The sequence below is a fragment of the Malania oleifera genome, chromosome 4, assembly GCF_029873635.1.
Source record: "Malania oleifera isolate guangnan ecotype guangnan chromosome 4, ASM2987363v1, whole genome shotgun sequence".
Lineage (NCBI taxonomy): Eukaryota > Viridiplantae > Streptophyta > Magnoliopsida > Santalales > Ximeniaceae > Malania > Malania oleifera.
Genome location: NC_080420.1, coordinates 124,320,911 through 124,331,981, shown reverse-complemented (window position 1 = coordinate 124,331,981; position 11,071 = coordinate 124,320,911). Strand labels below are relative to the sequence as shown.

The window sequence follows — 11,071 nt, the reverse complement described above, 5'->3', positions numbered from 1 at the left end:
GCTTGAATAGTCATGTAGTGCAGCTTGATATTTTGTGGAATGTCAGAAACAACTAAAAAAAGCTCAAATAAGAAACTATTGTACATTGTCAATGCAATTTAAGAAAGAGAGAGAGAGAGGGAGAGCGAGAGGACTGAAATTTTGTGCATTTGGCAGTATATTTACCTCTGCATGCATGAGGATTCTACAGCTACTGCCTTGGTTGATGGGCATTCATTTTAGAGTTCTTGGTGTTCCATGACATAAGATAATGTTTTTCAGCATTTTGTCTTTAATAATATGCACAGTTCCCTGATGGGAAACCCTTCAGCTCCTTGGAAAAGATGTAAGACAAAAGGCTGAAAGGAAAATCTTAAGACAGCTTCCAAGAGATTGAAAACAAAAAGGAAACAATCATTACTGGAGACTATAAACTGGATTTAAAATAATAATACTTGCACTAGGGAATATGTAAATGAATAAAACAAATTTTCTCGAGTTAAAAATTGAGGAAAAAAATATACTGCTGCTTCATTGGGTTGTTGCTAAGCTATAGGTGTGGGAAAAGGTTCTTTTTATGGCTTCTTTATGGTGTGTGGGCATTGGAAATTTCAAGGGGAAGTGTATTATAGATGTTTGGTGTGATTGGCAGTCTCTTCTTAAGGCGTGTTGATTTTCTTTTGCTGTTTTTTATTTTTGTGTTTTTTCTTATTTTTTTATTTTTTGGCTTTCCTGGAGATTCGCAGATTTCGTTAAGGAGACGTCTTCTCTCCTGATTCTACATTCTTTCTTTATCTAATGAATTTCTTTTTCTATAAAAAAAGGAGCCCTTATCATGAATCCACTATTTACATAGAGGACAAATGGCTAAAAATAAAAAATCTTATTTCTCATCTGCTTCTCCTAACCCTAACTTCCTATATATCTGTTTTTAGTGGCCTGCCTGTGTTAGTGGGCGACAACAAGATCTTCTTTTAAATTTCCTTTGTACTCCTTGGTTTTTGGCACAAGGACTAAAAGTAAATCCACAGGGAGGCATTCCAATACAGATTTTGATTTTTTCTTTTGTATCAGTTCTGGATTACTCCCGATAACATGTTTAATTCTCCAACTTATTTTTGCCTTGAAGAATAGTTTTTCTTATTTTTATGCCTTTTGACATGATTTCAAATTACAATGATTTATGCCTCAAGCTTCAACTCAGCATTTTCCTGGAGCTTTGCAGAACATTGGAGGATTGAAAGCTTTGTAGAATGTAGACAACCACTCGACATCCTACACATGCGCGCGCACGCGCACACACACAGATGACATCAACTTGGTGATTAGAGGCCACATAATACAACTATTCCCAGAAAAAAAAAAAAAAAATCACTCCTCAATACACTACATCCTCCAGGGCAATTTTTTTGGATCAGGAATCATAATTCCACATGGTTGATTACCCATATTCTATAATTAATTAATTGATTGATTGATTTTGTAACAGTGTGCATCACAAGGGATGATTATAAAGTGGAATAGAATATGGCACGAAATATTAGCACAAGATAAAGAAAGAAGAGAAAGAAAGGATTTGTCTCTCTACTTCTCCCTAACTGCCTTGGGGCCTACTGGTGCAGTTTTTTTTTTTTTTTTTAACATTTGATTGCCGTAGTCATGTTTCGTAACACTAAGCCAAATCCCAAGGAAAAACAGACCTCACAGCTTTTAGACTATTTGCAGTTCCAGGTGTCCAAGCTACCATCTGCAAATGCACCAGAACCCAAAGACAAGAATTAAAAACAAGTATAATGAGCTCAAATATGATATTTAACTTCGTAACAGAAAATGCTTCAAAGTGAAGTCAACAGTGACAGGTAGAGATCAGAGGTACTACGTGTACTGCATGCCTTAAAGATATAATTTGTGAGGATGCCTCACTCGCGGTAAGTATAGAAGGTTTTAAACTTCTGCAGCCTTAAGTTCTTATTAAATGACTTTTAATGAATAACTTTGCTGGAAGGACATGCATAAATAAATAAATACTATGCACTTACATCTTTGATTCAGAAATTATATATTCTCCTTCATTGTAATAATCATAAAAGAAGTCCAAACAATATATATTCATGACCACAGATCTCATTAATAAGTAACACAAGATCAGCTCATATGTCAACAATGTATCATGTATTCTAGGTCCAACTCACATCACCATAGCTTAGTCTCTGTATTCTCCTTAATTCATATTTCATCAGATTCATAAATAAAAGGAAAAAATACACGCACACACATATATATGATGAAAAGGAAGCTTACTATGAGTATGCAATATACAGTAATTACTAATTTTTAAACATGAACTGAGCAAAGGATTACAAGGAGGCATGGACTAGCTTATTTTCTTTTTAAATGAGCCAAAATGAAGCTCCTTCATAAGAATTTAAATTTTAAACACTAGTGTTATGTTACAGAAAGGATCATGTGTCAGAAGAATATCCAAAGAAATTATCAAATGATACACAATATGTAAAAAATCCTATCACCAGTAATCTCTGCATGAACATAAGCCATTGGTAAACCGATGAAACCGATTGATATCCCTTACAATAATCTCCCTACAAAAAATTTCTGAAGCAAACTTCATAATGACATGACAATCACCACAAGTCCTCAGATTCTTCTTTATTCTAATGGGCATTCCTACAGGGAGGGTCAGCAGCCCAAATGCAAGGGCTAGCTTCTCACTGTGATACCACAAGCTCCGCTCTTTGTACTCTCCCACACTGTTTACCGCAAATTGGGTTTCAGCCACATACCCTTTCTTCTTCACCAACTCCTTCAACTTCCCCAACATCGCATAAATCTCTTCAGCTTTAGAATGCGACCTATCATGTGATGTAAACACAAAGGTCGTGTTCTTAACATCTATCCAGCTGCACCCAGGCTCCTTCCTCACGCCATTGATGCCCATCAACCGCCTCACTTCATTTGCTTCTTTTAGCATTCCATCACGCATATACATGTTAGAAAGCAGCACATAATTTCCAGGATTATCCGGTTCCATCTCAAAAAGCTTTTCTGCAACTTCTCTACCCATTTCAAGATCCCCATAATTCCTGCAAGCCCCAAGTAAAGCTCCCCAAATGGAGACATCAGGTCCAATGGGCATTGATTCAACAAACCTCTTAGCCTCATCCAGCCGACCAGCTCGAGCCAGTAAGTCAACCATGCAAGCATAGTGTTCAGGCCCAGGGTTCATACCATGAACGTTCGTCATAGAATTGAAGTAAGCAAAACCTTGTTCAACACGCCCAGTGTGGCCACAAGCCGATAGGACAGAAACAAAAGTGATGTAATCAGGACTGATCCCCTCCACTAGCATATCCTCAAACAACTCAATCACTTGATTCGCACAGCCATGCTGTTGGCAAGCTGTGATGATGGATGTCCAACAAACCACATTTCGATACTCAATCTCTTCAAACACCAGAGAAGCATCAACCAAGCTCCCGCATTTCGCATACATTGTAATTAATGAGCTGGCAACGCTTGTATTCCTTAAAAACCCTGTTTTAATTACCTGATCATGGATCAAAACACCCCGATTCAACGCAGCAAGACTAGCACAAGCATGAAGGACCGTAGAAAATGATGCCTCATCCGGGGCTATCCCTTCATTCCTTATAACCCAGAACAATTCACAAGCTCCTTCGAACTTATCATTTTGTATACACCCCATTATCATAATATTCCACGTAACAACATCCCTTTCTCCCTTGATATGAAACAACTTAACAGCATCTTCAAACAACCCGCATTTACCATACATGTCTAAAAGGGAATTCTTAACATAACCCAAATGCATCAAACCATGCTTTATAATGACCCCGTGAACTTGTTTCCCAAAATCCAATTCCCCCATGCTAGCACACGCACTCAACACACTCGAAAAGCTCACTTCATCAAGATTTGCACATTCTTCGGCAAAAACCTCCTTAAAAACCCCAATTGCTCGATCATAGACCCCGTTCTGCAAGTACCCCACAATCATACAATTCCACGACACGAGGTTTCTCTCCGGCATTTCATTGAACATCTTCCGTGCATAACTCACTTCACAACACCTGAAATAGGCAGCCATCAGAGCACAACCCACAAACAAATCCGCGTCAAACCCATGTTTGGAAATCAAAGAATGCATTTGTCCGCTGTGGACCGCTGTTCCTGTGGCTGCACAGGAGGTTAAAACGGCGGAGAAGGTGAATTGGTTGGGGTAGAGACCAATGCGCCTCATGTTGTTAAAGAAGGTTAAGGCTTCAATGGGCCTGTGATGATGGGACAAGCGGGTGATGATGGAGGTCCAAGTGACGACGGTCTTGGAATCGTCGTCGGCAGTGGAGAACAGGAGGAGGCCATGGGTGAGACGGCCGCATTTGGCGTACAAGTTGATGAGGTTGTTGAGGAGGAAAGGGAGGGAAGCGCGGCCGCTGGTGATGAGTTGGGCGTGGATTTGGGTGGCATGCTTCAAGTTTTGGGTATGGGAGGCGGTGGTGAGGAGGTTGTTGAGGTGGGCGGGAGAGACAGGCACTGAGGTCTGGTGGTATGGCTTGTGGAGGAATTGTGATTTTGATTTCGGGTATAGTTTTAATTGCAGCAAAATTGGATTTGAGTGGAAGCTTGCTCTCATAATAAGGGCATATAATAAGGGCAAATCTGTTCAAGGAAAAAATAAAATAAAACTATCAGACTATATTTCAAATTTGCTGCCTCCCAAAATCAAATGGAGTGAAAGGGTAGAGAGTGAAAAATCAATGGCATTGTGTGTTGGAGCAAATTCTAGAAGTTCAGCCCTTGCAGGTTCTACCACTTCATGGCTTCACTGCTTAATAGCATCATCCCTAGTTTGGCCTTTGGAATAGTGCTGCTGTTAACTTGAGTAAAATTTGAAATATGTACCTGGATTAATATCTGTAGTTGAGCTATTGCATTGTATGTTTAAAAGAAAAAGTCATGAATTGACTTACGGTCTCACTCCTCATTCATGGAAAAAAATATTGTCATTTTTTTCTAATTTATGCCGACGCATGGTCTTATGTTTAAATTCTTTTACATTAGATTAGGCCTTGTTTGAAAGTTGAAATAGAGATAAAATGGGTATTCCACGCATAGTTTGGTATCACTGTAAAAAATTAGAAAAATAAAAAACAGAAACGAAAATTAAAAACTAAAAACTAAAAATCAACAATTTGTTCAGTTAATATTTATAAAATTAATACAAATTAAAATTTTAATTAAAAATGCTCATTTTCATCTTTAAATCAAAATATTATAAAAGTATGATTAAAATAATAAAATTACAAATATGCACATTAAAAAATTTACTACAATAATAATAAATTTATCATTATTTTTTAACTTAATTGTTCTACTTTCAACATTTACTTTGCAATAAAAAATTTATTCGACATGACAATTGAAAAATATTTAAAGCAGTTTATAATTGGTGTTATTATTATTTTTTGAAATTTATGTATATTTTTCTTTCTTATATTTAAAATCATATGATCATTTAATTTTGATTTAATTTAAAAAATAAATAAAAATAAATAATTTAATCCAAAAAATTATTTTTAGATATTAAAATTTTGACAATAACTTGTCAAAACAACTGAAAAATCATAAAATATGATTTTCAGTTTTTTGGCAAACAGCTAAAAATCGGTAACAGTGACAAATAAACAAACGCATTTTTATAATCTATTTTTTCACTATGAGCAAATAGAAACAGAAAACAGCAACGATATCAAATAAATTCAAAATTATTTAAGATTAGAAATATTAAAACATATAAGATATATATAATTTTGAGGTGCAAAACTCTGTTACGTCCAAATGAATTAACAAATCTGCTCCTACTCAGCCTTTTGGGTAATTTTGAATGACAATTGGGATGAGTTTTGTACCTTTTAAATGGGGTTTTTTTTTTTTTTTTGAAAGATTATTTACTCCTAAGAAAATATTATTTTCATAAGATAATAATTGAGAATTTGGAGGGAAAAAAAAAAAAGTGGGAGGTGAGGGGGAAGTTGGGCTATGCGCAATTGTTGCCATCTTTTTTCTCAAGCTGTTTGGTCAAGTTGCACATCTTCACCGGGTCATGCCTAAATCTTTCTTTAACTTCTTGATATGTTGAGGTGCTGGGTAAATGCAAAGCTTAAAGCGCAGCTCAAACATCTCAAACTTACCATAGTTGCATGAACGCTGCGGCCAAAAAGAGAAATCCTTTGCCAAGTCCAATTTCTCTATTGAACTTTTTGTTAAATATTTCATAGTGCTATGAACAGCAATTTATTTCATGATTGACAAATATTGTTATATTAATGATTATTCCACTTTTACCTTATTCCATTACGCAATCAAACGTGAAGTAAATGTTTAATCATCATCTTTAACTTTGGTTTCAAGAAACTATTTCTTCCACCAAATCCCTCAATGCCCTACATAGTTTTCAGCAATCAGATACCAATGTTCACTTTCGAAACTTTAGATTTGAACACAATAGAATCATGGAGCCATGGTAGCACAAATCCCACCTCAAATTCAAGAAAAGTATAATGTAATTGCTGATAAAGCAGAGACAAATACAAGAGAATTAACTTCATGTTACTGACTAGGTTTTGATTCCAAGTAATGCCTGATGATTCTTCTGTATTTCTCAGGGCTGTCCCACCAGGTGGGGGTATTGATGATCGCCCGTTCCAACCAAAACGGGTCCTCCTCCACCTCCGGCATTAGCCTCTCAAAGAACTTTCTCCACTTGAACATGGCGCGTTTTAAACGAACACTCTTGCTCCCTCCAAACAGATACTTGATGTAGTCCTTTGCAAGCCTTGTAATTTCCTCACCATGGATGATGAAAATGTACTGCAAAAATACTAGTTGATCAAAAAAAAGAGGTGATATGGTATAGGCGCATGCAATTGTAGACCAACTGCAAAATCCTAACTTGTCTATTGGTTCTCAAGCCAGAAGTTTCATCACACATACTACATGATAAATAAACATACGTAGTTATGGCCAAAATGCAAGTATGATTTTGCAAACATATGACACTAAGTCATGCAAGCAGGCCCCTTTTCAGGTATGGTAATCTAATGTAGCACTTGAGAGCACATAATTAAAACCCAGGATTTGAATTTGTGTGGAATTTGATGAAATTTTGTCCCACAATTTCTGCAAATCAATGCAATTTTAAATCCATAGCCTGAAATCCATGTCTCAAAAACCAGGGTTATTTATTTTTTCATTATACTTCATGCAAATGTCAATTTTAATCTGATCAAAATAGACCTTTAATTCTCTTCATGATAAAATTGTATCGCCAGGTTAGATAACTTGAACTTTCGGCTGAACCAAATGTTACTTTCTTCAAGCAGCAGTACAAAAAACATTATTTGTTGATAATCTTATCCTAGGGCTAAAAGCATACATTTATTTTGTGTGCCTTTTCATCCCCTTATCGCACTAGGGAAGAACAATTATACTTTTAAAAATTACATAGAAAAAAGGGCTTATAAACTTCAAACAAATGGGGTGATTAATACCAGAAATATAAAGCCAATGGTTGCCAAGATCACTTGCAATAGTTCATCAAAGATTCCAGCCATGCCTTCATCCTCTGATCCACCAGAATCATCCCCACCACTACGTGGAGGATTCCCACCACTGCCCCCGTCATCAAAGTATTCTTGTTTTTCAATCTGCTGCCGCAACACATTCTCTATAGACTCTTCCTTCTTGAAACTTCCCATGGCTTTCTCAAGAGCTTTCCAGGGAGAAGCCTGCTGGCAATCATATGTTCCCATCAAAAAAGTTTAATTTCCAGTCAAATAAGCAAAAAAAAACAATTGCAGGAACTAAGAAAAAATAAGCCCCCCCTCTTCCCTGTCTTTACGAGGCTCGCATTTGCATTTTATTAACTGAATTTTTATGTACTTCACATAAAATCACAAGCTTGATGCCCTGAGTAATAATCAAGAGGAAAAGTTGAATGACAGAATAGCTGTGGTCATCAGATTGGTCTGCTCTTGAATGTGCCCCCACATCACATAATCAGCGCTCCATACACCCTCCCTCCAAAATAGAAACGAACGTCCCATATTAATTCATTCAAAAAATATGGGAAGTAAAATTTTCTTCCGCTTGGCAAAATTTGTTTAAAAATAACAAAAATATTATCCACCCTTTGTAGAAGGAAATATTAAAGGCACGGAATTTTGTGCCATTTGTCAGCAGAGAGGAGATTTTTTTATGTAAACAGTGGAGTTACCGAACCAAGGTCTTTTTTCCTAGGAGCATTTCCTACAAAAAGACAACGACATAATTAACAAAATCCACTGCTTTTGTTGAGTTTGGGACGGGATTGGGATGGGATTCAAAGTATAACAGTAGTTAAAACCGTGACCAGAATTTTTAACGATAACCTTTAGATTATGTTTGGTGCGCAAAATGTCCATTCCAAGGAATAGAATGGTCATAGTGTAGGAAAGCGAATAGCTTACAAATGAAAAGTGTTGCCATAAGAAACCAAATGACAATGCAAAAAAAAAAAGTTATCCACATAAGAAATTTCAATGTTCAATTTTTTATAAATTTTATATCCCTATACAAGAGGCCATGCCTTGGTGCGATGGCAAGTGCCTCCGCCTCAGTATGGGTGGTCTCGGGTTCGAGACTTGGGAGCGGCCTCTCCAAAAATGGGGGTAAGGCTTGCCGACATCCACCTCTCCCAGACCCCACTCAAAGTGGGAGCCTTGTGCACTGGGTACAGCCTTTTTTTTCTTTTTTATATCCCTATACAATTTCTATTCCATTCCCATTTTATTCCATTCTGCACAAATGTAACCTTAAAGTCCTTAGACCCATACAGCTTATTCAAATCACCAGTATTTTTATATCTGGTTTCCATATACTCACTGCTAAAAGAATAAGCCTTTGCAGCATCAGTACTCATCCCATTACAGGATTACATTAGGCATAAGACCAACATAAAAAACAATTTTCAAACCTCAGATTTTTTAAATCAGAAACACCCTATATGTGCAACAAGCTTTTCATGCAACCCCAATGCTAAACAAAAGTAGAATTGGGACATAAGGCTTTGTAGAGTTCAGTTGATTGACAACTGATAAGCTCTCTTGAAGATTCTAAATCAAGGTAGAAGACAGAGGTGGTGAACAGTCACGCAACCATTGTGGATACAAACTCAAAAGCAAAGTTTGAATGGGTGAAAACTGAAAAGCAGTCATCTCATTTATATTCTTCATGTATGCAGCGTAGGCAGTATTCTATAGCAGCTGAGAGGTATACTTGAGTCACTTGCATGGCGAAAATAACAGTACCTTCTTCCTGCACAGTAAATCTTGCACAAGTGCATCAAATATTGGCTACAAAAGTTGAACTTGAAAGAGCATCTTGCAATGCAAAAAGGTCTAACCAATGATGGAATGCCTCTTGGCTCAACTAATTAAGAAGTATAGTCTCATGATGGTTCAGGCTGCCATTTTTTTCAATTGCTTGCAAGATGTAAGCAATTTGTAATTTTCTTTATTACTCTATTTGTTCAATCCTAGTTAAACAATTATCATCCGAACAATTAATACTACTACAAAGAAAAAGAGAGAAAAGCTTTTGATAGGCCCTCTACCTCGTCATTCTCTGACTTTCCTTTTCCACCAAATAAGCACACGGGCGTACACAGCTGGTATGATGATGCATTAGTGGGTTGTCTCAAGGAAATTCTGGGGATATGCCTAGTGTGGCTCGGTGAAAAGCATGGCAGAGAAGGTAGGCAGCGTGTTTGAGACATATACATCGGATTGAAGGTAAGGCAACAGGCAGTGATCTGAACACAGGCCATCCTTCATAAAAAAGCTTTGTGCCCTCGTGAATCAAACATTTAACTTCAACATCATGAATTTTTGCACTTCAAATCTCTCTGATATCAACTTACCGCGTGAAATTCCTGAACATGACAAGAAAACCATCCATATAAGCATCACCAGGAACATCAAGGGAAATGTCTTCTAGAACCAGCACACCATTGACAAGGAATGGGGCAAGGTCCAGTTCAATCTGCGTAACCAGATATCAGCCCGATATTGTAAATATTGGTAAAAGAATAAACAATTTTAGCTAACAAGAGCTATCTTCTAAGACAATTTCCGAATACAATACAGAAACTTCATCTTCAGATTGCGAATTCTCATCACTGTTAAAACAAAACCATCACAAAATTGTAAACTACGAGCATATTGCATTATAGTTTATATGAAGCCTATGTTCAAGGGAGGTGGAAGGAGCATACATGATCCTCCAAAATTCTATAGGTAGTCGCCAATCACCATCAAATTGATGAAAATTTGGGATCAAGCAAAGGGTTCAAAAACAGAGAAGCAGTATCCAACATAAAGAGTTGATCAAATGAGAAAAGAAGAGGCGACTCACATTGAGCAAAGACCCCAAATACTTCGACCCCACGAAAGATAACACAGAGAAGAGGTTCGATTCAACCCTACGACAGATAATAGACTGCGTCGACAGAGAAGTGGATTCGAGCCTTGCCAAGATCGTCGGCGAGCAGTCCTGAGATGTCCAGCGAAGAGGGCTAAGAAGCCTGTAAGCAGTGTGAGGGTGGGAGAGAGATTCGACGGCGGCGGCGAGTCCACTAGGGCTCCGACGAAGCCTGAGATGTCATGCGAAGAGGGGGAAGAAGGCTGGGCAGTGGGAAGCTGGGGGAGAGGTTCAACGGGGGTCTATCTGCCTCATTCTTTTTCTTTTCTTTTTTTCCTAAAAAAATTGTATAAAATTAATGATGGTGTATTTGAGTTAAGTCGAATCCATACAATAAAATACTTGAACTTAACTTAACCCAATAATTTAAAGCTTGACTCAACTCAAATTCAATCGATTTCATAATTGTTAAAGTCAAACTCAACTCGACCACGAGTTCATAAAACTCAAACTCAATTCAATTAACTTCAATTCGATTATAAATTAATATTAAATATAATATATATATATATAATATTAAAGATATTTATAAAAT

The 11,071-nt window shown here is 37.0% G+C and overlaps 2 protein-coding genes across 3 annotated transcripts; both read right to left on the bottom strand.

The window, feature by feature from the left end:
- Window positions 1–2,261: 2,261 nt before the first annotated feature.
- LOC131152948 (pentatricopeptide repeat-containing protein At4g14850-like) lies at window positions 2,262–4,896 on the bottom strand. Its single transcript, XM_058104915.1, has one exon. It carries the CDS (start codon window positions 4,649–4,651, stop codon window positions 2,504–2,506), a length of 2,148 nt encoding a protein of 715 aa, XP_057960898.1. The 5' UTR covers window positions 4,652–4,896; the 3' UTR covers window positions 2,262–2,503.
- Window positions 4,897–6,469: 1,573 nt separating this feature from the next.
- Window positions 6,470–10,846, bottom strand: LOC131152947 (uncharacterized). 2 transcript variants are annotated; one of them, XM_058104913.1, is made up of 4 exons: window positions 10,471–10,846; window positions 9,671–9,988; window positions 7,569–7,808; window positions 6,470–6,888 (listed from the first exon to the last, which is right to left on the bottom strand). In XM_058104913.1, the coding sequence occupies exons 2-4, from the start codon at window positions 9,881–9,883 to the stop codon at window positions 6,628–6,630; spliced, it is 714 nt and encodes a 237-aa protein (XP_057960896.1). In that variant the 5' UTR covers window positions 9,884–9,988; window positions 10,471–10,846; the 3' UTR covers window positions 6,470–6,627. The 2 variants fall into 2 exon arrangements, with proteins under 2 accessions (XP_057960896.1, XP_057960897.1); XM_058104914.1 differs by having other exon boundaries at window positions 7,569–7,805.
- Between the last annotated feature and the right edge of the window lie 225 nt (window positions 10,847–11,071).